The following is a 27,339-nucleotide window of genomic DNA, read 5'->3' on the forward strand; positions in this document are numbered from 1 at the left end:
CTAGCACCCAGCACTCCCGAGCAGCACTCTACCAAATGAGTTCAACCAGCTGTAGTCTGTATTGCAGACATTGCCTTTCAAAATAGGAGCTGAATCTGATCTTTCACCACCACAGCTCTCAAGAAGTTTTGCTGTGGCTATTTTTAAGTTGTTATATATTATAGGGTGGGGTAGGGGGAGGTTGTTTCTCAAACAGTCCTAAGCTCTTTAACCTTTAGGTTTTTGCCTTTAGTTTGTGTTCATGGGTTGGGAGAGCTGCAAAAGTACCATAATCATTACCAGTAAATTAAGAGTTAAGTTATATTAACATGTAAATTAGCACTTGATAGTTCCAAACAGTTAATGAACTATTGGTTGGAAACTGTTTGGACAAAAAAATCATGTAATTCCTAAAGAAGAACAAGCCTGAGTGCTACAAATCATATCAGTCTTACTTTCACCTTTTAAACATATAACACAATGAAGATGATCTCTTGACTTTCTAGCTCGTACCTGAAGGACAACACCACTTTTTCCTGGCTGATTCATTCAAAAGACCAGGTATGCCACAGACTTTGGTTGAAGCCTTTGATGTCCCTGCCACTGCTTCACTGCTCACAGAAACCCCTGCTATCCCAGTCATTTCTGAAGGAACTTCACCCAACAGAAGTGCTTTTATACTGCAAGTGACCTTAAACACTTGGGTTCCTTCTGAGCTAAGGTAAAGCTGCAGGGAGATTTCTTCAAGTGAAGGCTGGGGAACAAAAGGTTAACTAGCTGACTGCAAAACCATTCCCTTTAACTGCAGGCAGGGACGCGTGCTGCATTTTTTATAGTTTGGGACAGAAAAGTGCATAGTATGGCATGGATGCAGAATAAATGTTTCATGAGTCTCCTAAGAGACTCCTTCCTGTGAGGAAGGAGCTGGCATGGTGGTGGCAGCTTCAGGACCTGCAGGAGCAAGCCATGAAGTTTCTGGTAGCTGAGGCAGCTTTCTTAGAGGATCTTCCCCCTTGGACTTCCATTGCTTTTTGTTAAATAAAACTTGGGCCCTTTCTTAGCAGAAGGGTGCTGTCCACACACATTGGACATAGAGGCAGGCAGTACTGGAGATGTGTTGGATGCAGCTCTGTGAGCCTGCTGGCCCTGTACTTGTGAGCACATGAATAATTGAATGCTCTGTCAGACCATGCTCTTATTTTTAGTAGCATTGTTGCAAATACCCTTTGTGTTACAGAGATCTCTTTCTGCAAAAAGAATGTCATTTGCAATGTAATTTCAACATGGTTAGCAGAGTTTGCAAACACGATAATAGCCTTGGGAAAAATTGTTTCTGTGAGAGAAGAACCTTTGGTTTAGTCTGAGACTGTTATTATTCTATCTCTTATGTTATCTCTGTTCTGTGGCAGAAAGATTGCACGGAATTTGTTACAGCTTGCAGTGAAAACAGATGGTGCAACAAAGGAGTCAAAAAACAGGGATAAGAAAATAGATTATGTTATTAGATTAGATTATGTATATATTATTATCTAAGATACTTTGGTCAGTTCTTTAAAATATGTCAGGCATCAGCTTTCTGGTATCAAATATCAGGTGGGTTTTTTCAGAGTAACTAAGTACATTACTGCACATTCTTCTACAAAATCCCTTTGCTCCAGTTACCAGGGAAGAATCTTTTCCCCGCAACGTTGCAAGTCCCAAGGTATGTCCATAGTCCCACCACAAGAAGGTGTCAAAAAAAAGAATTTTCCCCTGGCAACAGCATAATGATCCTCACCACTCATAAATGATGACACTCCACAAGCAAAGCAAACTAAAACATTCATTCATCACTTCCCATGATCAAGTAGGTGTTCAGCCACCTCCAGTGTAAGAGCAACTGAAGAAAACAAACACCATCACACTGAACACCCCCTTTCCTTCTCCCCCCAGCTTTATGCTGAGCATGTGGCCATACAGGACGTCCCTGTGGCCAGCTGGTGTCCTCTGTCCCCGCAGTGTCTGTTTCCAACTTCTTGTACCCCCTCCCCAGCCTCCTCAGCGGTGGGGTGGGGAGCACAAAAGGCCTTGGCTGTGTGTAAGCACTGCTCAATAGAAGCAAGAGGTGTCGAAAGGTGTTTAAGAGGCATCTGGATGTGGAGCTGGGAGATAGGGTTTAGTGGTGTAGGGGTTACAGTGATAGTGCTGGCTTCATGGTTGGACTTGATGATCTTTTCCAGCCTTCATGATTCTAGGAAAACATCCCTAAATTATTGACACTACTGGCAGCACAAATCTAAACCATAGCTACTATGAAAAAAATTACCTCAGCCAAAACCAGCAGAGTCACACTGAATAAACTAAAATATTAAACTATCCAAGTCGGAATGAAGAAACAAGTCTGGGAGCGCGGAAGAACAAGGGCTGTGACGCTCACACTGCCTGGTACAGGGACCAGGCTGTGTCATTTATTTTATACAGAACTTGAGCAGGACCTCAGTGTGCACGTCTGGAGGCCAGGGGTGCCACCGCTACGTGTGTGAACATTTTGCTATTTGGTCTGGCCACAGGCAGCTCCAGTGACCACTAAAACCTCGGTTTTGCCCTGGCGTCCCGGCACGGGGAGCTCCCCTGGGCCGGGAGCCGGCTGCAAACTGCTCTTACGGGACTCTCCACTTCGCGTCCTCGCTCGCCTGCTTTTGGATCAACCAGGAAAAGGAAGGGCTCTGATTTCAGGAAGGATAGAGGCTGAAAAGCAAGAAGACCTGAGTTTACCCGCATTTTTTACGACAAGAATTAATCTGAAATAATCAGTCCTCCCCAGGCTCTGACTGAGCACCTTGAGGTTGCAGCGTCTCTCCTGACGCCTCTTGGGCTTGAATGGCTTCAGGATGGGACCCACACTGTGAAGACATTGTAATCCACATTCACGGGCTTGTCTTAGCTCCTCAAAGCCTGTGGAGTATGGCAGACTAACCTGTAGGGTCTGATACAGAGCCGAAAATCCCCGGGATTCCCTTCTGATCCAGACAGCATGCCTGCCTCACCGTGGATAAGCAAGTGTGAACACTTTCACACCGTGTCTGCTAATTGGTCACTGGACAGAATGTATTGGTCTCATTTTGAGTCCTGATTCTGTAAAGCATCAGTGTGTGCTTCATGCTGAAGGTAATTCTTCCCTTGCATGTTCACTGATAACTAAACAATCCAACTGGGAAACATCCCATAGACCTCTGTGTGTATTTCAGACTGGAGGAAAAATCAGACTGAGCTTTCACAACTGTCTCTGTTAAGCTCATAAGCTCACTACCTTTAAAGTTCAACAAGCTTGTTAATAAAATCTCATTCCCTGGATGTCTCAAGCTGGGTAGAATAAGGTCTGTGCAGACCAGCTCATGTATTGCAATCACCTGCACCTCACAGGACATGTGGAATTGCAGGGGAATCTTTTCACACTTCCTCCTTGCCCAATTCCACAAACCTGAAATGGATCCTTTCATAATGGAAATTGTTTTAGTAAATGTAATGAAAGAATTTATAACTAATTTTATAACTTTAGTATGATAAGTATTGCTCAGCTTAAAGAAATGTCTTTGCAGCTTTTATATTATGACAACAAGGAGTGCACAGAACAATGCACCTGCTCCAAAAGTTTTCACCAGCTTGGACAGAGGAAGATTGAACCACATTGCTGAGCAGCCCTGGGCTTTGCCTTAATAATTGTTTCAGGAATCTTTCTCTACTTGGGAGTCTGGAGCCCAAAAGTTTCAATTCTGTAGCTGGTAGAAGACAAAAACCTATTTCAAAACTGAAGTCTTTCATGAAGGAACAACATTGTATTTCATATTATCCTCCTTTTACCAAGTTCTCCTATTTTACGGTGAAAACCTATGCATTTTTTTTCAGATCTTTTTTCCATACAAAAGCACAAATATGAGACAATCCAGCCCTTCCACTAGAGAATTGTTCCAATGATAGAAACTATTTTGCCCTATTTCTTTTGTGAAACCTTTCTAGCTTAAGTTTGCACAGGTTGTTCAAGTACTGCCAATCGCTGCTAGGGTAAACTTCAAAGGGATAAAATCTCCTGTTAAAGGTAAATATTCATGGCATCAATTAATGAGTTGGACTTTCACCCAGTATTTCCACCAACAGTTTAGGGGTATAATAAGAGGATTATCTCCTTCAGCTCCCATTCCTGTTCCCCAAACTCAATACTCATCAGTCCAAAGTCTCTTAATTATTTTCTAGGGCTTCTGACTTTTGTCCAATTGAGCATTAACTTGAACAATTGTATCTAGCAATATTTCATGTCTATTTAAATCCAGCATAATTCTCCTTTGCTATATAATTCTTGATTCCTTTTCTTTGTCTTGACAAGTATCAGGACACAGGCCTCTAACCTGATCCTTTTCCTTGTGAATTGTTAGGATCCACCTTGAGGCTATTGGGAGGTGGATGGCAGAGCTGGGTTTTTTTGCAAGATCAAGAACAAAACTGAAAAAAACAGAAGCATTTATTTCTCCAAGGTACAGACCTAGAGCAACTGAAAGGTTTGGGCTGTCACTGATCTATTAGGTGTGAAATACCCAGTATCTTTAATAAGGTGAATCTCTCACAGCAAAGCCTTTTATTCATGGCACCAGAGAGAACTGCATCCATGGGCCAATTTTCTGTGCAGCTGAAAAGCACATTATTTCTTTGCAGCAAATGCTCTTTCTTTGGAGGAACTGATTGTATTTGGGTGAGTTGTACTGAAGGAATTACTGCTATTTTAAAAATAACTGTTATTGGTTTTAGTTTGATGTGGAATACAATAAAAACTAGGCCAAATTATGCAGGGTTACTATAATTATTTTGAAAGCTCAGCATGGAAAAATTTGTAACAGCTCATGTGCTTACATCAGGGATTGTTTCAATTTTACCCTCATGAACAGTTGTTCATTCACTGCTGATTGCAACAATCTTTTAATCAAGAAAACAGTGTGGATGTTTTACTCCAGCTGGTAACAGGGATTGAGGGAAATGGTGAGATTAATTTTACAAGCTGAATTTGAGAACCAAATTCTTCAAAGTAGTAATACTTGATAAATAGAAAGAAGTGGCTATAAAGCTTCTTTAAAAGGAAAGACAGTGACAAATTCATCCTTTAAGCAGTGTGTTGCAAATGTTCTTGGGCCCAAGATGCAGCAATGGGAAGGTCTGTGTCACAGTCAGATTCACAGAGGGAGTTTTTCCCCATTGGTCTTCATGTGGCAGCGATGGGCAGCAGCTCTGGCTTGCTTCACCAGCAACAAATTATAAATCACTAAATGAATGAGACAACACACAACAAAACAGCTGGAAGCCAGGATCTTCCCTTCCCTTCTCCTCGACACTGCAATTAGCTCATGCAGCGCTTATTTACCCTTCAGTGTCCAATCCCAGCATCTTACTGACTAGCTTAGAGCAGGTGTTATCTGACAGCAGGAAGGTGGACAGACGCCGCTGTGCTTCCCAGAGAGGCAGCTATAGGGAGGGGATAAGATAACAAGTCTTTTCTCTGTTCAAGTCCCATACTCCTTGCGTGTTACTCACCATCACAGGAAAGCACCTTTCAATACTTTCCCATTCTTAATGTGAAAGAGGGAAGAAAGCCAGCCAGGGGATCTCGTTAGATGTTGTTGTTGTTGTTAACTTTCGTGGATTTTTACCTCTGGAAAATACTGAGGTTAAAAGTGCTAGAGGTATCCAGTGAAAGCAGGAGAATTCTTGATGAAACCTGGTTTAAGGTTTCCCACCCAAATACACACACAAACACACTTCTTCGACAGAAAATGGTACTTCTGGAGAAAATAACCCAAACTTTTCTGACCACTGTTTGATCAGCTCCAGTATGATGACAAATCCTTCAGATTATGATTATAGTCTGATTATAGTAATCATTTTTAAGTAGGTCCCATCCAGATATTGCACACGGAACAGCACTTGCATTGCAGAGTTCCCTTGAAGAAGGACACATCTGGGCATCATTTGCACCAAAATTGTTCTGCTTCAGGTTGTTGCAGGGCTCAGTTGCCTGCTCTCACTGTGCTGGCTTGTGTCTGCTCTCTCTCTGCTGTTGAACTGTTTGGATCCATTCTTCCCAACAGGACACTGCTCTCAGAGCAGGATGCTAATTAGACTTCTCAGATGGCTCATCTGAGGAGACAACAGCAAAGGAGAGTTTACCCCACAGACCTCAAAACTGTTCTCAATGACCAGATTTGGAAACATGTGAAGGAGATGCCCAAGAGATAAGAATTTACTCTCAGTTCAGGCTTGAGCAAATAAGCAGATATGGAACCAGACAAATATCTGTTTTGCAGTCAGGAGATATGACTAAGTAGTCTATGGGACACACTGCTTTTATCAGTGATCTTGTATTCTAGTAAGCAGAGGAAAAACTGCATCAAAGATGCACTTTTTAACAGTAAAGTCACACTGCAAAGTTATATACAAGTTAGGGGGTTTTCTGTCAGTGTAAAAGCATAAGGCCCAGGCTCTTCAGCCTTCCCAGGCACAGCTGGAGTGACACCAGATACCAAAGGTGCAACTAACAGGTGTCACTCCCCCCACCCTGCTTAATGCTTGGTGGCTTCACTGGGGATCTTGCCTACCTGTAGAATTCAGGTTGGGGCTAGTCATCATTACTACAACAAAAAGCAAAGGACAAATCCCTGGTTAGGTCTGTTCTTAGTATCTGTTTTCACAGATTGCTTCCAGACTGATTGGATTTAGGCGGTTGTTTTTTTCTGCTGGCTTTTCTGGAATGGTAATAGGGACTGGGAAACTTGAACCTATTCAAATTGATTTCTTGATATTTCTCATTGATTTATGTATTGAGATTATTCCATAATGAGAAAATGGATTTTTCATACAGAATCAAGCAGCTTTGATATGCCATACTTTACCCCAGCCAGTATCTTCTACATAGAGGGAGCATAGCTTGACCTCTGTCACGGTGATATTTTCCTTATCTTTTTAGTGGCATGAAAACTGGCAAGTAAATCTTCTATAGAAGCGCCCAGCACAAAACTGAAAATGAAATATTTAATCCCCATGGAAACAGCTTATCATGGAGGAAGGATTTTCCCCAAAATCAGATTGTGAGCTTCCAAGAACACATCCTAAAAATGGTGATTTCACATCAAAGCTCAAAAGGCAAGTGGGAGGAGAGAGATTTGGAGGATGAGGGGGAACCTGACTGCTAGTGTTCACCAGGCCTGTGCAGTCTCACCCTCCAAGACCTAACTCCTTTGAATTTAGTGTACATTTGAGCGCTTTCTAAAATTTTAAGCACTACGGGCAGAAGTGGCATTGTTAGGTATTTAATCTGAAGGTAAAGAGGATTGTCTTTCTTCCTTTCAAATCTAAATCCCTTATTAGCTTAATTTCTTAAGAGGGAAACACAATCAGATGGGTATTTTTTTCCCCCAGTGCAATTGAGAGTCAGGCTTCTTTTCTGTCCTTACTCCCAAAGAAAAGTAAAAGTTATAAAGGAATGTTTACTTTTATTTGTAGCTTTTTTCTGATCACTTAAGTGCACGTGATATGTCAGCCCCATAAATCCCTTTATTCTGTGTCTGAGTCTGCGCTCGTCCAAGTATTTTGTTTTCAGTCTGCTGTGTCACTTCCACTCAAAGGTTCTCCTTTTAACTACAGCATTTTAAAATTCAGTAACCACATACCATCACACAACCGCACCATCTTCTCTTAAGTTTTAGATTTTCTACTCTACTTCTAAGCAATGATCACTGCACTTGATTGCTCATGCCATCTACCAGAAGATGGAAGAAAGGAAAATCTCTCATGAATGGCCCAGACCACTTTTCACAATCCATGGCTGAACTAGGTCCTTCTGCCTTTGTTCCTGGAATTTCTGTAAGTCACTAAATTGTCCTCATACACTTTTATGATGATTCCTTAATTGTCTCAAGTCATGGCAAATGGATTCCTCTTCTCTGTGGCTTCTCTGCTTTAGAAACAGTGCTCAGGCACTCAAGTTATTTAACTGTTCATGATCTTTGCACAGCTGAGGGAGAACGGATTGTTCCCAGCTAGTAGCCCACTTCAGAACCTTTTATTCCTAGTATCACTGATTTGGATCTTGGCTGATGTCTGAGTAAAAACTGGCATTACTTGATAGCCAGTTTTGAAATGAACTGGCAGTTTCTATTTTCTAAAGGTATGTGGTTGATATGGAATACTGGAAATTTTGGTGACACATTCCTAACAGAGAAGAAGCCAAGGATGGAATTAGCATGCAATCTGAATTACTGCAGCATGATGAAACATCTCTTTAGATCAAATTAACCTCTTGTCAGTGCAAACCACCCCCATGTATTCAAACTGTATGGATTATTCCTTTGGAACCCGGACTGTTGCAGAATTCAAAAGATTATATCATTGGATATAAAGACCTGTGCAAGCAACAACATCCTTTATCCAAATGGACTTTGGAGTGGCAATATGCTGAGGGTAAGGTGGAACCTCAACACTGCAAGCAGCTTTGCATATGTCCACCCAACCATATTCAAGCAAAGGCTCTTTGAGCATCAGAGACCTTCATCACCCACTGAAAGCCTGAGATCAGCTTTGCTTCTTGCAAATAGCTATGGAAATGTCTGGCCTTCCAGAAACACCACCCAGTCCTGGTCAGTGAGGGGATGGAGGTGTCAGGGGCTTAGTCCTTCCTCACTCAGGCAACATTTCATTAATTTCTTTCTGAAAATAAATAGTTCACTTTTATTAAAACTTGGCAGCAAGCAGAAGTCTGAAGAGCAGCACAATCCCAGCAGCATCCCCATGAGGTGTCCATGTGGGGCATGGATGCTGGGCAAGCAGTGTCTCTTCAGGCTGAAATCATTACTCTGCCTTTGAAGATGCTCCAAACTCAATTCCCCTTGAGGAAGCACTAAAAAAGAGTGGACTTGTACCAACCATTATGGCAATTTTAGTGCCTTTCCATTCCAAGACAGTCCTTCTTTAAGTCAGGAGTTTCAGTTTGTTTGAGACCTGATTTAATGCTTGCCACATTCACTGAGCTGCAAGATTGTCTCCTCAAATTTGCTTTGCTTGAAGGTTTTCCATCAGTTGCCTGTAAAACACTGGGGCAAAGAGCCTGTTTTCCCATTTCCCAGTGAGGTTTTTTTTACTGATGTTTGTAAAGCACATGGTAGTTTCTGCCTGATGATTTCTAAGATTTGCACTTCTGCCTGGTCTAAGTACTCTGACTTCAGCAAAGCTATGAACCAGATGAATATCTCCATCTTGTGCTAGTAACTCCTAACTAATGTTATTAAATCCTTTCCAGATCCAGATCAATATCTGAAATGCACTCTGTCCTGCAATTAATCTGATGAGCCTTGTTCATAAGTCCCTTCAATTTTTTTTCTTTAGAGATTTTTATTTTAAAATTAAACTGGCTTAGCAAAAGCATGGTCATGATCTCTGTTTCTCAGTAGCTTTTTCATTCCCTTATTAAATCTCCTGTACTGAGTGCATTCAGTAATCCAGTGATCCTGCCTGATGAATAGGGTTGGATACCAGGTTCTTAGAGACCCTGCACAGGGGCACGTTTGGCAGTCTGATGGCTCATATGTGAAAGGAATCAACCAGAACAACCTGACAGATTTGTGGATTTGTTCCTCAGGCACATAAACGTGTGATGAAGTGTGTGGAACTACAAGACTTAGAGCAGTGTCAGTACTCCTGGCTGCTATCTCATGCAGCCATGTGTCCTCATCAATGCTTGGTCTGCTTCAGCTCTTGAGGACAGGGTCCACCTCTTGGCAAGGATGGTTTCCTGACACCTGGCTCTTTCAGAGTGAAGGGCTATTCAACAATCAGTGATGAACCACTAATCAGTGATTAGTGCTACTAAATTGATTAGGGCATGAAACCACCAGCCTTTAGCTTCATTGCCCTCCAGAAAATTATCTTAATTTATTAATAGTATAGATGACAGCAGGACTTAGAAGTAAGCTTAGGAAGAGAAGGAATGAACAATATCCTGACCCAATTCTGTTGCCATTGACCAACAGTCACATAGCTCACTTACACGAGAGTGCAGGAAATTGACACACTACTGTTGTTGCAGGCTCAAACCCACAGCTGCTGGTCTGCTGTTGGCAGTAACTTCCAGTTTGAGCAGGAGGCTGGACTGCAGACCTCCACAAGTCCCTCCCAACATGTCTTTCCAGGAGTCTGTGACCCTGCCCAGGAGTCCTGTCCTGTTGCATGACACACAAATGATCACACTCTAGTGAGAAAGAAAGGGGTCTAAGGATGGGGAGAAGGTATTGGATATACACACAAGGAATCATTACAGATCTGGAAACAATATTATGGTGTTGATTTCTTTTCCTTCATTGGTCTTTAGTATTCTTCTTTGGAAGGAACTCAGCTAATTGAAGAAATCCAGGAGGTACTGAAGAGGCTTATGGCAACAGGGGCAACAAGCTGAGACAAAACACTGAGATACTGGGTAGAGAGCAAAGCTACAGATATTTCCTAGTCCCTAGAGCTCTCTGTAGAAGTCTAAGTTTTTCCCATTTAAAGAGTGGGACCCACAAAGATTTTTGGCCTCAGATTTAAGGTTTCTCCACAAGACACAAAGAATACTGCACAGCTCAAAATGCAGTATGTGAAATCACTGACAAAGTGTCAGCTCTTGGACATTGCTGTTGCCCCTAAAGGAGCTCAAAGGCCCTCTGAGGAGGTCCATGCCAACCCTTTTTAGTATTTGAAGCTTAAGTCATCATAGAATTGTTTCAGTTGAAAAAGAGCTTTAAGATCATTGAGTCAAACCACTAACCCAGCACTACCAAGGCCACCACTAAACCATGTCCCCAAGTGCCACATCTACACATCCTTTAAATACCTCCAGGGACAGTGATTCAACCACTTCCTTGAGCAGCCTGTTCCAATGCTTAACAATCCCTCCAGTGAAGAAATCTTTCCTAATATCCAATCTAAACTCTCCCTGTTGCAATTTGAGGCCATTTCCTCTGTCCTGTCACTTGTTACCTGGCAGGGGAGAAGAGAGAAATGGGCCTTTTTGTCCCTTCTGAAGAGACTTAAGGCACTTACCAACCGTTCAGCTAATGATTCTAGTTTGGCACAGGTCTAGAATGTTCTTGTGCCCAGTTCACATATCTTGTAGCTGATACATATGCTAGTTTGGATTCAGAGCCTATTTAAGAACATCTTCCTTATCTCTGAGGGAATTTGCATGCCTTGCTGTTCCCCTTACACAATGAGAAAAGCCTGACCCTCCAGCTTGTGAAAATCACGCCACAGCTTGTGAAAATTACCCCACTTTTGCATCAAATTTTTTGCCTGGGTCTAGTGACCCAGCCCTGACTGGGAGAGATAACTTGACCAGCCAAAATCGTGCTGGGTTGACAGGAAATTGGCAAAGCTCAGTTCTGCAAGGAGCTGCTCAGCTGGGCTGCTGCTGCTGCGTGGGATGCAAAGATAAGAAATCCTTACAGGATGAGATCTGGGACACAGCCCGGCCCTGTGTGTGGCCTTCACTACCAGGGTCACACAAGACCCCTGCTCCTGCAACAAAATTTTAGAAGAATGCTCAACATAGTTTGAATATCCCAGCGTGGGGTGGGGGTTAGGGAGCAGCTGGGGGGCTCTTCCTCTCACCCTTCATCCTCATGGGAATTAAACATGAGAGCTAAATGCTCGCTTTTCTGAAGCTATTATTGGCAACCAATGCAAAATGTCCCTTTTCATGACAAGTAAATGACCTACTAAGTACAAGCTATAAGAATTCAGGTCATGTTTTCTGTTTCATTAATATGCTGCCTGACAAAGCCTTTGCCTGCAGGGGCTCTCTGCTGGGGAATGGGAGTTAGAAAACCCTTAAGGATTTCTCACTGTCATTATGAGATAGAAAGGCAAACAAGCTTCTGAAGGAAAGGCTCCCAAAAGACAAGGCTTTGTGTCCTGATCTCATGAACAACCACAGGAGGAGGCAAGTAATGCCATTTACACACACAGTCCCAGTAGTGTGGGGTTCGAATGCTTTTATGTTTCACTAATAGCTGGGCCTGACTGTCCCAGAAGTCAATAAGAAGGTTCTTTTGATTGCAACAGGCAGTGGACCAAAAATGCTATTTAGACACAGAAATGTTTGTTAAGTTGGCAAGGAGTGGGAGAAGAACAATATTAATCAGAAAGAGAATTCAAGGGAGAGTCTCTCTGAAATGTTTTTCCACAAAAATCATAGAAGTGTTTACACTGGAAAAGCTCTCTAAGATCATCAAGTCCAGCCATTAACCCAGCACTGCCAAGGCCAGCACTAAACCATGTTCCTAAGTGCCACATCTAAACCTCTTTTAAGTACCTCCAGGGCTGATGACTCCGCCACTTCCTGGGCAGCCTGACCAAGGCCTGACCACCCTAAGAGTGAATAATTCTTTTCTAACAAATATCCAATCTTAACCTTCCTTGGTGCAACTTCAGGGCATTTTCTCCCATCCAGTCCCTGGCTGCCTGGGAGAACAGACTGACCCTCACCTGGCTACAACCTCCCTTCAGGGAGGGCAATAAGGTGACCCCCAAGCCTCCTTTTCTCCAGGCTAAACACTCCCAGCTCCCTCAAATGCTTCTCACAGGACTTTTGCTCCAGACCTTTCACCAGCTTTCATGGTGACTGTAGTCTTTGGGCCAGTAGCATCAAGAATTTACTGGAGATTTTTTATGTGGTTGTTCTTTCCACATAAAACTCTTTCAAAAATCAGAGAACTGATTTCTGTCTCCTTGCAGGAGACATCCAAGGTGGATTCAGAGGGTGGATCACTTCTAGCTGTAATTACAGGGATTTCCCATAAAGGATGTAGTGAGGCTGGACCTTCATTCACATGCTTGGCTCAAACTGGATTAATCTAAAGCTGGGTTCTGGATCTAAAACATTTTCCCAGTGTAAGGAGTTTGGGCTTGAAGGAATTTGAAGAGCATTAGGTTTTCTCTTGGCAATATTGAGTAGGATGTGTTCTGCCTTCCTGAGTATGTTCTCTGGGCTTGTAGGGAGGTAACTGATGTGCTGTCCTGCCTAGGGCTGAGGTTTGGCTTTCCACCTCCAGGTCAACTCCCATCTTCTCATCTGTCCTGCTTCCTCAACTACAAGCTGATAAAGTGAGTTTCATGTGGAGAGCATGGAGGCTGAGATGTAGCAGGGAAATCCAAAATGTAACCTGACTGCCATTCAGAGGGTTATAAACATATAATTTATAAATAAAAATCACTGCTATTCAGAGGGCTATAAATATTTCCTTGAGCCACCAGGTATTTCCAGGTTTGGCATCCAAATGTCCTGATGAATTACTTCTTGCCAAAGATAGGTTTTAGGGACCTGACTGCTTTGTGCCCTTTGTGTGGTTCACTACCATGTATTTTTTTCTCTGCAGTGCTCTTGCCCAGAATGACAGTGTTTTGGAGCAGCACTATCAGCCGCATCCCAGGGATACTCAGCCTGCAATGAATGCATTGATTCATAGCTTATTTTCAAAGCCAGAAGGAATTGCTATGCTGATCTGCTCTGACCTCAAGCATTCAGTGGGCACAGGAGTATTTATAGCTCTGTTTACAGCATTCTGCTCTGTATACAAGTGAACAGGGACAAGAGCAGGTTCCCGGTCCCAGTGTAGGTTTGACAGCCACTACAAGTCCAACTGCTTTATTAAGGCATTGCCCTCAGTAACAGGCAGGGCAGATTAGCCCTGCCAATTCCAGGGCGCGTGGGCAGGGAGTCACCCACACACAGCACTTGTGCATACAGTTATGGTCTGCCTGCAGCACAAGCAGAAATAAGCTCCAGGTGCAAGGACAGAGATCTGGGAAATCCTAGGCCTGTCTTTCTTAGTCTCCTTGCTAAGCCTGTCTTGTGTCTTCTCTTGGGGGATCATCTGTCCTATGTTCTAACCATATGGACGCAGCCTAAAAGGTGCATAAGATAAGTGGATAAGATGACTGAAATGAGCTTAGGAATAAAAAATAACTTGTAGGGAGGTTCTAGAGAGTAGAAAGACAGAGCCACGACCAACTGCAGCTGTTACAGCTCTCCCAGTATAATATATCTCAGAGTGTGTTCCCTGCTTTGTATTTGGAATCACAGGCTAAGACATGGTGTCTTCCAGAGCACACCACGCTGCTGCATTTTAGATGTACTGATGAACAGACCTGCCCCAAGCTCAAGCAGTCCCAGAAGATAAACTCACTTCTATGTGTGCAACTGAGACCATTAAAATAGAAACTGCTGAAAGTTACCTCACTTTCCACTTGCCATGTCCTGTCTTCATGCCTTGCAGCACACAGCCAGTCTGTGTGACCATTTGTCTTTCCCCTGCTCTTAATTCGGTTGCCTGAGTTCCTGATGTGTGGTGAATGTCCAGCCAGAAACCTGAGCAACAACCAAATATATTCATTAGACAGATTAGCTAGTATTTCTTCCTGTTCAAGGTCAGATTTCTGCAGGTGAATGCCCTGGAACTTCCAGTGCAACATAAGATCCCCGTGTCACTTTTTTCCCAGTAAAATGGAATTGACTACATTCCTTAGAACATTACTTTCAAAGCTAAATTTTGCTAGAGTTCTGATTGATATGTGTCCTGTCAGGTTCAAATTCCCCTGACAGCCTGCCTTTTTCACCAAACTGTATTTGTGAGTGAACACATAATTGCCCAACATTGTAGAACCCTCGGATGAAATCCCCAAGAGGAAAAGTAATTGCTTTTTTACATGCACAAAAGTAAAATCAGCTGGAGCTAATGCTCTGATAGTTAAGAGAAGCAGTTATTAATATTTCTGCGTGGAGGCAGCACAGCCACCAAGGCCCTTGCTACTGTGAATCTCACAGTCTTGCTCTTAGGCAAAGTATATGCAGTCATCTCTAATCTGTTCCATCTCTCCCCAAGCAGCTCACCCAGCAGCATGAACAAATTGCCTGGAAATGTCGTCATCGGGCTTCATCTGGCACTATCTCTCCTTCTGTCTGGGTCATTGATTTCCTCATCTCCTCTGCCTTGAAACTCACATCATACATTAATTTGTGGCTCTCTGGTACTGAAGCAGCTGCACTGTGCCTTTGCTGCTCAACACCAGGAGCTTTCAGCCTCTGAAGTGTCCTTCACTGCTGCTCACATGAAGACCTCCTGAATGTGTCTCAAGTGGTCTCCCTGCCTGCCACATAACAACATGTGCTCTGCCAGCTTTTGTTTCATCACAAGAGAGCTTAGAGCTCTTCTGCTTTTGGAAATTGGGTAAGATTCAGTCTCCTTCCTACAATGACTCAGTGTGCTGCAGAAATTACTTCTGCCTTGTATGAGCAGCTACTGTGGATCTCTCAGAGCTGTGCCAGTCTCTGCTAGCCACCAGCTGCCCTCTGGAGAGCAGAGCAAAGACCTGGGGCTGCTCCATGCTCTGATCTTATGATTGCTAAATATAGTCCATTGATAAATAACATAAATGTATGGAGGGCACAAAATCAACAGTTGTTGCAGGTGCTAATGCAGCCTTTTCCTCTGTTCTTTTACCTGTGTCACTGATGCCTTTGCATTTTGAGTAGGTATTGTAGCTTTGCACAGCTATTTCCAAGGACCTAATCTGGCCAGCAGAAACTTACTTTCCTTGTGTTTTATTAGGAGTAATAAAAGTCCTGCCTTTCCTCAACACTTGTAAACTGAGTGCATCTGACATGGAAGTACAAGATGGTGAGACCTCAAATGTGAAGCCCTTACTCCTAAATAAATGGTGATCTTAATGGGAATAATTCCATTCAAAGGAAGTGCCAGATAAAATGAGTCTATTTCCTTAGGGAAGTGTGTTCTTTTATAAAGCTCTGCCAATCCTTGCCTTTTTAGAAATCAAATTGGCAGTCTCTTTGTTTCACAGCCAAATTCCTGATCCTAGGCCTGGAGTATGTCTGGAAAAAACATTTCTAGAGAATCCCCTGTTATAAATAACCTGGAGAAGGGAAGTATTCTTTGTATCCTTCCTAGAACAAAGAGCAGCAGGCTGTAAAAGGGCATGGAGAAAGGGCTGATCTAGTGCACCAGAGAAAAAAAATCTTGATCTTGAGGCTGATGTTTGCAGCATGTGCTCAGGATGAGTCACATGAAAGGCAAATTGAGATAAGAGCAAAGACTCCTGAAAGAAAACTACTGATTTTAATCTCTGTATCCCAGTTTACATGGTCTTTGCTGTAGAAATAAAAGCTCTGCGCTCCCCTGTAATGTCTCCTTAAAAGGTCCAGCACCACCAGCTTCCTACCTGTGTCCTCACTGTATGTTCCCTAAGCCTCTCAGGAGGTTTTTTTCTTTTTGACCTGTTTATAGAGGGTGCTCATGGTCAGCCTGTCCCAGCCCTCCTGCAGCTGTCACAACCACACCGTGTCCCATCTCCAGCCACGCAGACTCAGGAAGTCACATGAGAAATTTTATCACGTTTTTATGGAGTTTATGTAGTTGCATGTGAATATCACTAGATGTCCTCTACTGCTAAGTAGCTTCACTGTGGTCTGTGCCAAGCACCAGAGAAATCTGGTGAAATCAATCTCAGTTGTTTAAACTATGTTATAGCTCCATTGTTCCTAGTCCATAGAAGCAGTACAATACTGTTCATCCATAGCCCAAAGGTGTGATCTGCTTTCTCTGACCAACTGCATTCACAGTGGCAGCAAAGCTACTACATTGATTTCATGCAGATTTGGAGTCAACTGGCAGTGTAGGAACACCTCAACTTTTTCCTTTGCAGCTCATTTGAGATTGTGCCCTCTGACAGGGTTCAGGCTGTGGTCTCTTTGTGCTCTTCTCCAAATTCAACACTGAGGGTCAAGCCCACAGGGCTCTGTTCTAGTAAGATCTGATCTGGTGCAGGATGGTGCTTTTATCTCTGCAGGGTGCAGGCAGGTACAGCTCCCTGCTCCAGCACAACCTGCCTGTCCTCCAGACACTGATGCCAGCAGCACCTTGGGTTAGTTCTTGGGAGGGCCACTGCATCCCCTCAAACTCCACCTCTGACTTCCCTGAAGTGACCTCTTATCCCTGGATATATAGCACCAGCAGGAACTTGTACTGACAAAAATCTTACCCATTGCACTGTTCCTGCAAGGAAAACTTTTTTACTTTTTTTTTTTTTTTTTTTTTTTTTTTTGTGCAAACAGTCTCTGCCTTGCTGTGGTGCTGTGCAAACCCTCATGTTTGCAACCTCCTGCTGCAGAGCCTGGGCAAGGGAAGTGTCCCCAGCAGCCCAAAAGGCAGCTGCCAACAAAACAAGCCAAGAGGCTCATGCTGCACTAACCCACTCAGCTTTAATATGGGATAATAAACAGCCACATTCATCTAGACCTAATAGTGAAATACCATGCTACATACATAATGCATCCTCTGATTTAGTGAGAGCTTGCCTGAAGTATAATCTGACTTGAGGAGTTCAGAGGTGGTACCATCACTTTAATCTACTCACTGAAGCTGAAACAGACTGGAAATGTCATGTGCTTAAATCTGTATGGGGGAAATGTTGGCTGAAATTTTAAAGCACTCTTTTCTTTTAGCTTTCTATTTTGTTCCAAGGTTTGAAGTGTCGCCCATCCTGCACTCACATCCCCCCAGGGAGGGCTGGTAAAGGGGAAGCTCTTCATGCCACTGCCTCTGCTGTCAAACTGAACATGATGCTTTGTTTGAGGGCTCCTTGGGGTGACTCAGCAGGATACAAAAATGCACTTAAATAGGAGTTGTATTGTATAAGCGCTCAACCACAGCAGCAATTCCCCTTTAGCAATGTTGCTAACTAATACGCACTACAAGCAATTTAATGCTGCTCCAGATACTGGATGGAATTGAAAGAGGACTTTTTGGCTTTCTTCCATCCATAATTTTAGTATTTCTTATGGTAGGAAGGCTACTGAGAACTAAGCAATAACCAAGATACCTGATGTACAGGAGCAGGCCACAGTCTTTTCTTGTCAAGTGTTACTGACTTTGGTATGAAATGCATCAGAGATTTTCAGGTTTAGGTGTATGAATATTGGGCTTGGTTGGCAAATGCAGAAGCAAAAATGTGCAGCTCTAAAGGGTGATCTGTTTAAGATGCCAAAATAGAAAACTGGATGCTCAGATTTAAATATCTAAACCTGAAATCTTTGGCCTATCACTCCCAGGACTGCTGTGTCCCCAGCATTTAGTGACAGCATTTCCACACCTCTGAGAGTGTACAAATGACCTGCTGTGCGCAGCTTTGCCAATTCTGCCCTCCCTGGTGGCAAGATGTGCTGATAGCAAAAAACCAGATTCCCCATAAACAGTCGCCTCCATCACTGCACTGCAGTCTGCCCTGGGAAGACGAGGAGACTGTTTTGTCCTAGAGGGAAAATCTGTAACCAACAGAGAAGCTGTTTCACACCAAATTTAGGTGTAAACATGTGACTCCTTTTGACAAATGTATATCTGACATACCCAGCTGTCAATTCATGTGAACAAAACACATCTGTCCCATGGTTTGGTTTGGAAAGCTTGTGGGGCTCCTCCTGGTCTGCTCCCTCTCACCTCTTCCATGCTGCTGGACCAATGCAGGTTTTGAGGCAGATACTCACGTATCTTGATTGTAAAATGGCAGTACACTTCTCTCTGCCTCTTACACGTGTGGGAAAGATAGCACGGAGGCTGTCTTGTTCCGTGCATGCCGCAACGCTGTGCCAGACTCCTTGGGTAGATCTTTCTGAGAACTGCTGGAGTGTACAGAATGCTAATTCAGCACAGGAGGAGAGCTGGGACTGTTCACTTGGGTTTAAGAACCACTTTGAGTTCCTGTACCTCTGCTTTGCACACCACCAGGGAGGTAAGCCCTGACCCAGCTCAGTAAATCAGCAAGTGCCTACATGTACCCCCTGAGATGCTGCAGGCACTCGGTCTGCACCTGAGCACCACCCAGGGTTGTGCCCGAGGTGCTCCTGTGGTAGGACACGTCCTTCCTGCCATGGATTATTCTCACACAGCCATTGCTAGCATCCTCTGTGAGGGCAGCATGTCAGTAAGTGTGCGTAGGTGCGGGAGGAGAGCTTTTGCTGGTGGCAGGTGCAAGGTGCGAGGTGGCAAAGGAGCCCACAGGTGGCATGGGAAGCGCTGCTGTGGTTCTGCCTCCCAGTGCCAGCCAAGGGCAGAAATGAGAGGTAAGAAAAGTAACCACTGCCCATGTGTGTTCCCCGAGTGCAATATAGGATGAACACGAATTCTCTTATTGGAATTAAAGTTGATGAGGCTTCCTCGTATTAAGCATGAATATCTACATATAGGGGAGGGGGAGAAAGGGGTTGTGTGCGGAGAGTAGCTGGTTCTCAAAGGCTCGGTGCGTGCCGTGTTCATGCGGCGTGAACGGCGCTTGTACCAGTCTGTGCCCTCCGGCTGCTGCCCCGTCCATCAGAGAGAACCGGCTGTTTACTGTCCTCCTCCTCCTCCTCCTCCTCCTCCTCCTCCTCCTCGTTTGTTGGCGGCTGCACAAACCCCGCGGCCGGAGGGTCAGTTCGCTCCCCTTAAGCCACAGCCCCGTGGGGCCCGGGGTGCCGGCGGGGGAGAGCGGCCCGAGCGGTTTAAGGTGCCGCCGCCGCCCCGCTCCGCTCCGCTCCACCTTAACGCGCGGCGGCGGCGGACGGGCCCATTGCCGCGCCGGGGGTCGGCGGGCCCGGGCCCCCGGGAGCCGCGCCGCGGCCGCGCCCGCCGGACAGCGGCACCCACGCGCGGCCCAAGCGGCAAACGCGGCCGAGCCGCCGAGCCGCAGGTGACGGCGGGTCCCCGCACCGCCGCGAATCCCCCTCCGGCGGCGCCCGGGCCGGCCCCCGGCGGCGGGGCCGGGCTATTTATAGCAGCCGCCGCGGCGATATAAGGGATGGCGGGGCGCGGGCTGCGCTGCCGCGGCTGCCGGGGCCAGAGCGCGCGGGGGCCGGCGGCGCTGCCCGGCCGCCTCTGGGCGGGCGCTGAGGGCGCGGCCCCGCAGCCCGGGTGAGAGGGCGGGGAGCGGGCTCGGAGCGGGGCCGCTCCGTTCTCTTGAGAGGGGCGGGAGGGACACGGCCAAACAAACAATAACCCGGGTGTGTTCTGCCCGTCCCCCGCGGGGCGCGGGACAGCGCCGCGCACTTTCGGCGCTCCACGCGCGACAAGCCCGTGGGAGGGGCGGGACCGCCGTGACACCCGGCGGTAACCGCGGCGGGGCTTCCCCCTCTGCTTCTCTCCTCTCTCCACAGCGATTCCCGCTGAAATGCGGCGCCCCACGCTGGCATGAGCCCCCCCGTTGGGAGCAGCGCGCCCCGGGCACCGCCGCTTTCCCTGGCCGCAGCTCGGTGTCGGGAAGAAAGCGCTGTCGCCCACTGTCGCCGCGGAGCCGCCGCTCGCGGCAGCGCCGGACGCCGGGCAAGGGACGGACGGTACGAGGGCTCCGTGCGGCGGGTGGGCTGCGGGGGCCTGGGGTGCCTGCTCCGCCGAGAGCCGGGAAAAGGGAATGTATGGCGCAATGGTCGGAGCGCCGTGCGGTCCGTGTCTTCTCCGCGGTGTGCGCTGAGGAGGGGGGTCGCTCTGAGTTACGCGGTGTAATGGAAGATCTTTGTATGTAAGTTGAGGGTTTGTTGGATTTTGCTTGTGTCAGGGTTATTCCCCCCGCCACAAATTCAGAGCCACGGTAATATTTTACTTTCCTGTCCCGGGTGTGTTTGGATGAGATCTGAGTATGGCGAGGATTCTTATCTTACATTAAAATTGCTCCTGGATCACTGAGTACTTTGTATAAGCTTCCATAACTTTTAGAAGGATAGAGATGCTATCTTACAGAGAAACAAGGAGAGGAGGAGGCACGGGTTTGGGTTTGGTTTTTTTTTTTTTTTTTTTCCTGGGTTTACTTTACTTTTACTTTGCTTTTTTACTTTCTGCTTTAAGAAAACAAACTGAACCACAGATAGGACAAGGATTTTTCAGACCTTGTGATTGGGATTGCTGGGGATTAGGAAGAAAACTTGTAGGTTTTTTGTTTGTTTATTTACTTTAATCAATGGCTCAAGAGCCCTAGAAGCAACGCAAAAGCCCTACTTCCTAGACAGAGAAACTAAGATAGAGCCACGCTGGCTGCAAGCTGAGAAGCAAGCTGAGTGTTAGACCTCGAGTGGATCAGTCTCAAGCATCCTGCACTCCTCTACTCCAGTGACCCTCCCTGTCGAGCTGATCACGTCGTGCATCAAATTGGGACTTCACACCGGCAGGTTGGAGAGGGGACAGGGCTTTCCTTAGAAGAGCAAAGCTCACAGGGGAGCCCTGACCCCGGCGTGAGGCTTTTTCCCAGCACAGGGAACTGCAGCCCGTCAGCACTGTCAGCTGGCACTGATCTCCAGTAATGCCATGGAAATGGGAAAATCTAAGCCACCAACTCCTCAGGTAGCTTAAATCATCTAAGTTTGGATTTTTTTGGCAGGGTTAAAGGGATGCTATTTTCCAACTGGAAATGTTTATGTACATCTTACCTGGAAACTATTGTTCATACAAAAGTTGATATTAAGAAAAGTTAATCAACTTTATAGTTGTATCAGCTATAGATGTGCTTTCTGAGTTTTCACTCTGAAATTACCTGGTTTACTCAGGCTCTTCTTGCACAAGAGATGCATTTCAAATGCCTAAAACTGTTATTTTTCTTTATGAAAGGTACTTGTCTCTTGCTCTGAATCTGTTAAAACAGATTTGCAAAAATAGGGTCTTTTAAGAAAGGCTAGAAGAAAGATAAGAGAAAGAACAAGGGGTATGGCAAGGAAATTGCGAAGTAACAGCTTTAAAGAAAACCTCTCTGTAGCAGAGCTTCGAACTGCCTAAGAGAGGTAAGATTTCTTTCTAGATATTTGAGTCTGAAAATACCAAGCTGACATCTCCTTAAAAATAATAGTGTATGTAGAAAATAAGTATGAATAGCTTCATATTGTAGTTATGCATCAATTTGTTTGTCTTTCTTTGATTTTGCTCCTCCATTCCAGGAGCTATCCAATATGATAGAGTGTATACCCAGTTTGCAGAGGGCCAAATACCCCACCAGCATCACTCCTGAACCAGAACAGCTGCACTAGGGTCAGAGCTGGCCCAGCACCTCTTTTCAGAAATTATCTGAGAGGCAGTTCTATTTATTGATGTTTTTGGTGGGTATTTTCACAAGCTCAAATTTTTTTGCAGAGGTGCTAAGAATTGCAGAAATTATACTTGCCTTTTTGGGGGGGAACTTTGGGTATGTGTCACATTGGATGGTCTTTTCTTAACCTAGGACTAAGGCTAACACTGGGGAGGAACAACATTGTAGCAGAAGGTAGTTAGAGAGGACTTTCTTCCTTCTTCTCACACGTTTTTTTGGCACTGGTGGAGAAAGGGCATTTGGGGACTGGAAGGAGGAGGATGATTCCCGCAGATGAGCTGGTGTTGTCATTGGCAAAGGCAATGTTAGGCAGGTGGATATAGGAAAACCGGATGTGATGATTCATTATTGTTGTCATTGTGCTGGGGTTTCTTAGGTTTTTCTTCAACTGCAGTGTCCTGCACCCAAGTCCCTTCTGGCCCATTAGCTGCACCGTGTGCTCCTAGTGGTGCTTCAGGGCTGACAACATTTGAGCAGAAACTCTACTCCCTTCTCTTTATTCTAGAAGGCTCCTTGAGCAAAACTGTTAAGCTTTATTAATTTCTGCCCTTTAATTTTTATCTTCCTTCCTTGGGTGTGAAGTCCTTTTTGTAGCTGGATTCAAGCCAAGAGCCTCTACCCACAGCTGCCAAGCCTGGCATCCCTACTGGCTCCAGGTGAGTCAGTTCATTAGGATGAATCAGTATGCCCTGTAAAAGTTTTAGGCTCCAGACTTCAGCTTGACCACTCTTAATAGCTTGGTTTACCTGGTTTATTTGTTTGTCACTGCTAAGCTGTCACTTCTGGTGGCTCCTCACTTCAGACTTGCTCAGCCTTTGGAGTCGTGCAGGGCCTTCAGTCAGTGCCCCTACGCTTTGTGGCTCTGCTTTTGCCTCAGCATTGTAACTTCTCCGTGACCACTCATCCCTTTACCTCTCTTACCTGCACAGGGGGAGTTAGGAGGGATTGCACCTCAGCATGGGAATGTGCAGCTCTCAGTGCAGGGAGTACTTCAGACTCTGGAGGTGGAGAATATTAACATGAATCCACAGGAATGAAGAGGGGAGTGTTTTTGCATGGTTTTGCATAAACTTTTACTGCCATAAATAAGTAGATCTGGAATCAGGAGACAGATTCAATGTGAAAAATAGGGAATTAATTTTCAGGCTTTCAAGGCAGGGCTGAGGAAAAGAATGGTGTTAAAAGATATGGAAATGTGCCTTGAAAGTAACCTTGCAAAGATGGATGACATTTTTGTTGTGTGAAGCACCCAAGTTTAACGAGGTATAAAGCAGAAGGCTTGGGAGGATTTGGTCCAAGTGAAAACAGAATGAGCGTGGGACTGGCAGATGGGAGGAACATTAGCCCACTCCTTGGTGGAGTTGTTGCTTCTTTCTCCTGTTGTTGCTTACTGGGGTGCTTGAGAGAAGATACTTACTGGGGTGGGGAGAATAGCCTTCCTGTTCTACTTGAATATCACTGGCTGTATTTTTCTCTGTGGGGAAACAAAGTTCCAGTGCTCCAGTGGGTCACATCATGAGTGTATCCAAAGTAAATCTAGAGCAACACCATCTACTTCAAAAACATCTGCAATAAGCCAAGACTGGCTCTCTCTGAACAGAGAGGAGAAATGAACAGCTGTAACTTCAGATGCTGAAATTTTTGGCATACTCTTTTTTTCTTGAGATTTATGGCTCTTTTATTCTCTGTTTGAGAATGTAGTGGTGCAATTGCTGATCCGTGTATGTGTGAAAAAATGTCAGTGGAGGAGTAATATATATGGAAATCTTGCATAGAGATAGAAAAGGCAGCTAGTTTGCCATAAGATAATGAAATAATGATTGAGGGAGGGGGTAGGAATGGGGTTGTGGGAGGTTAACAATATTTTTGAGTAGTTTGCTCTACTTATAGTACTCATTACTCACTTTCCTGCAATTTTACTGCTTCAGACACTGCTTTTCCAGTGAGTGGTGCTTCGTGTTGCACAGGCAGATAGGTTCCATCTGAGACACCAGCCCAATTGCTGGAGCTAGGGAAGGGATGGGAAACTGCCCCCAAGTACTTTCTCTGTCACAACCTGGCCAAAGGTAAGTAGGCTAAGATCAGCAATTCTTACAGGCACCAATGAATCTGCCTGTCACTGAGTTCACTTTTCTTCTTTCTAAAATGGAGTAGTAGAAATTATTTCTTTGTGGGGTGTGTTGGGAGCATAAATATAGCTGAGATAGTTCAGAAGGCATCTAAGTATCTGAGACAGTCTTGGATGGGATTCCCCTTCCTGCTACTTCTCTTCTGGCCAGAACTGACCAGCAGAAATGTTCAGTGCTTGTACAATTTACATATTAATTTTTGGCTAAATTTTGTTAACCTTGGAATTTGTTTGACATTGATAGGCTCAAAATTAAAATCTTTAACTACTTTCTTGTACTTTCTTCTACTACAGAGCGGCTTAAAAAGTTCCTGGCACTCTTTCACCTTCTCCCAAATAACACAATGCCTGCCTTGTTTTCTCTTTGAGAAGGTCTGCTTCTGTAAAGAATGTTGTACCAAATATATAACTTTATGCAAGGTGGTAAAAATGGTTTATTCTTCATCCCAGCTCTTGACTGCATCTGCCTAGTTCTTGGTCTAGAGATAAATGTCACTGAGGACTAAAAGTCCTGGGGACTAATTTGCCTCTGAATGGTGACTTCTAATGATTCAGGTAATGGGCCAGACCACTGTTTTACGTAGTGACTGGTGCTAGTCCACTGAAGTCCAAACAGCTACTCCAAGTTTCTAACATCTCCAGTGAAAACAAGTACAACATCATCAGCTTGCAGCCAGTTTACAGTAGCCTACTCCCTGGCCTGTGGGTTAACCTCCTTAAATGTCCCTTGTGGTCAGGTCTGTTACTCTTGTATGTGAAAATAAGTCTTGGTGTGCTTTCTGATTTACTGAAGTGTAAATAAACCAAGAAGGTCTTTCACGTTCAAGCTCTCTCATCAGCATATATTAGTAACGCTCATCAGCTTTTGACTGGAACTTTGATGGCATAATTACTCTGAAAGGGTAACATATTCAAAACTACCTGTGTGACTTTGGGAGTTAGATTCCTCAGAGTCTTAGTCATTATTTTAAAAAGGAATTAGCTTTTTAAGCTACACACACTCCTGGAAGTTTTAAGCAAAAGCTTCTGTTTATCTTGTCCTTAAAATGCCAGTTTCCAGGATGAGAGCGGCAGCTCTGCCACTCCACTTATTTCAGATATTAAATAAGAGTGTTGGAGAAACAATTAGAAAAATACTGTGGTAAATAAATTCTCAAGGGTAATCTTACTAGAGAGGTCCAAAAGGTAAAAATGTATTTTTCAGTCACCTGACAGCAGGATGGATATGGGCATGCATTTTCAGCTATGTCTTTAGGACAGCTAAGAGGATGACTGATGTCTCTCTCAGCTGTTGTTGTAGACAGAGGAAAGCATGTATTTCTCTAGACAGGATTTGGTGCACTTAACTCACAGCTTATGACTAGAACAGTTCAAGTCACTGGGGCAAACATGGTTATCAGCAGAAACAGATAAACTAAGAAAACAGTCTTGCATACTGTAATATTTGTGTAGGTAAGATTTTAATTTGTTATCAGTCCTAGGGTTCTTTATGAGCAGTGATGGATTAGTCTTGATACTTGTGCAAGTTTTAAAGCATTCCTGTAACACTTGTAATGCAAAATCTATTTATTTTGCAACATACCTGTGTGATAGGGACCTGCTATTTATCTCATTTGTAGGGAACTGAAGTATTCAATAAAGCTAAACACAGCGTGAAGGATTGATCACACAAGAAAGTCTGCAGCAGCACAGACAGGAGGGTGCTCAAACAGTCTTAATTCCCATGAAAATCAACAAGCTCTGGTCCATGCTTTTCCCATCTGATTCTTACTCGGTGCTTCTGAAGCAGCTTGTGGCATTTGCTGGGTTAGACAATGTGGGTTTGGCTTTTCTAAGGAAGAAAGCTCAAGCCTGGCGATGGAGGGAGGGAGGTGAAAGAGATGAAGAGTGGGGAACATCCCCCACCTAGAGATGCCTCCACCACCACTCCTTCAGTGAGTGGCTTCCCCAAGGCTGACACAGGCTGCTTCTCAGCTACTGAAACTGTTCCTCTCTGGCAAATCCCTGCTCTTCCTGTGCCCAGAGCCAGCTCTGCTCCTCTTAATAAAGTTGGTATGAGTGGCTGGGTTGATGATGGAGCTTCCTGCCCAGTTCCGTATCTGCTGCCACAGTGCTGAGTCCCTGTGCTGCCTGGGTTCCCTGATGGAGCAGAGCTTCCACTGCTCCATCTCAGCCATGTGAGGGTCACCAGTGTTTGGAGTTTGGTGAAGGAAGTTGTCCAAAGCTGGCAGGAGGAATTTTTGTTATGGTTGCATGATGAACAGTAACAATGTGAGTTTTATTGCTCAGAATGCATCCACGTTTATAGGATGCTATATTTAAAAAGGAGAAAAAATGAGTCACGGGGAGCTATGCTAATGCTAAGTATTTATGTCTACCTCTTGTGAGGCTGAAGGCAGTGGGAGTTGAGCAACATTCTTGTGAAGTGTCTAGAGGATTTACGGATCAAACTAAAGCCTGCTGAAGTCAGCTGTAAGTCATGCAGTGCCTTGCTCGGGGCCCATGTCATGTACTGTGTGTGGGTTACAGTGAAATATTCCTCTTGGGAAACCCGGGAGCGCTCAGTGTTGCCAACTTCCCTGGGCTTGGGCCGGAGCTTGACTCGCTCCCAGTGGTTATTACTCTGCCACTGGAAAGTCACTCCTGGCTTGCTGCCAGGGCAGGAATGTTGCTGTGCCTCCCAGGCCATGCCTGCAGCACCATAGGAACGGGTACCTGTGCCCTGAGTGGGAGCAGGCAGAGCCTGGCATGTCTCAGCTTCTCCTGCAGTCCCAAGGAGATGTAGTGTCAGGGTCTGCTGTGGTACAAGCTGCTGGAGCTTTCTTTATAGAGCTGGCTAGGGTCACAGGGGTGCCAAGGTTCGGATGCTTTCACTTACGCCATGGCTTGACACTAATTCAGTTGGCTTCCACTTAATTATGAAGTGCAAATGTTGGAGTTTGTTTTATTTAAAACTTCTTTAATGAAATTGCAATCTGATTGAGAGCGTCAGTGAATTCAGCTTTCCAAGTATCTGCTTGCCAGCATGCCTCAGCTCCTGTCACAGCTATAGGAAGGACTGGGATCAGGAT

The 27,339-nt window shown here is 44.9% G+C and overlaps 1 protein-coding gene across 7 annotated transcripts in view; it reads left to right on the top strand.

The window, feature by feature from the left end:
- The first annotated feature begins 19,690 nt into the window (after window positions 1–19,690).
- MRAS (muscle RAS oncogene homolog) overlaps window positions 19,691–27,339 on the top strand; it is a 38,731-nt gene continuing 31,082 nt past the window's right edge. For 2 of the 7 annotated variants that reach the window (XM_053982653.1, XM_053982652.1), the window contains exons 1-2: window positions 19,899–19,985; window positions 20,228–20,407. Coding sequence is in view for 3 of the 7 variants with exons in the window: in XM_053982648.1 (XP_053838623.1) it covers window positions 24,815–24,823 (9 nt within the window). In the remaining 4 variants the exon portion in view is untranslated. Of the gene's footprint in view, window positions 19,765–19,898; window positions 19,986–20,055; window positions 20,075–20,227; window positions 20,408–24,068; window positions 24,207–24,718; window positions 24,824–27,339 lie in introns of those variants that run through there. The other 5 variants (XM_053982648.1, XM_053982649.1, XM_053982654.1 and 2 more) reach the window with 5 other exon arrangements.

This window comes from Vidua macroura, chromosome 7 (assembly GCF_024509145.1).
Source record: "Vidua macroura isolate BioBank_ID:100142 chromosome 7, ASM2450914v1, whole genome shotgun sequence".
Classification (NCBI taxonomy): Eukaryota; Metazoa; Chordata; class Aves; order Passeriformes; family Viduidae; genus Vidua; species Vidua macroura.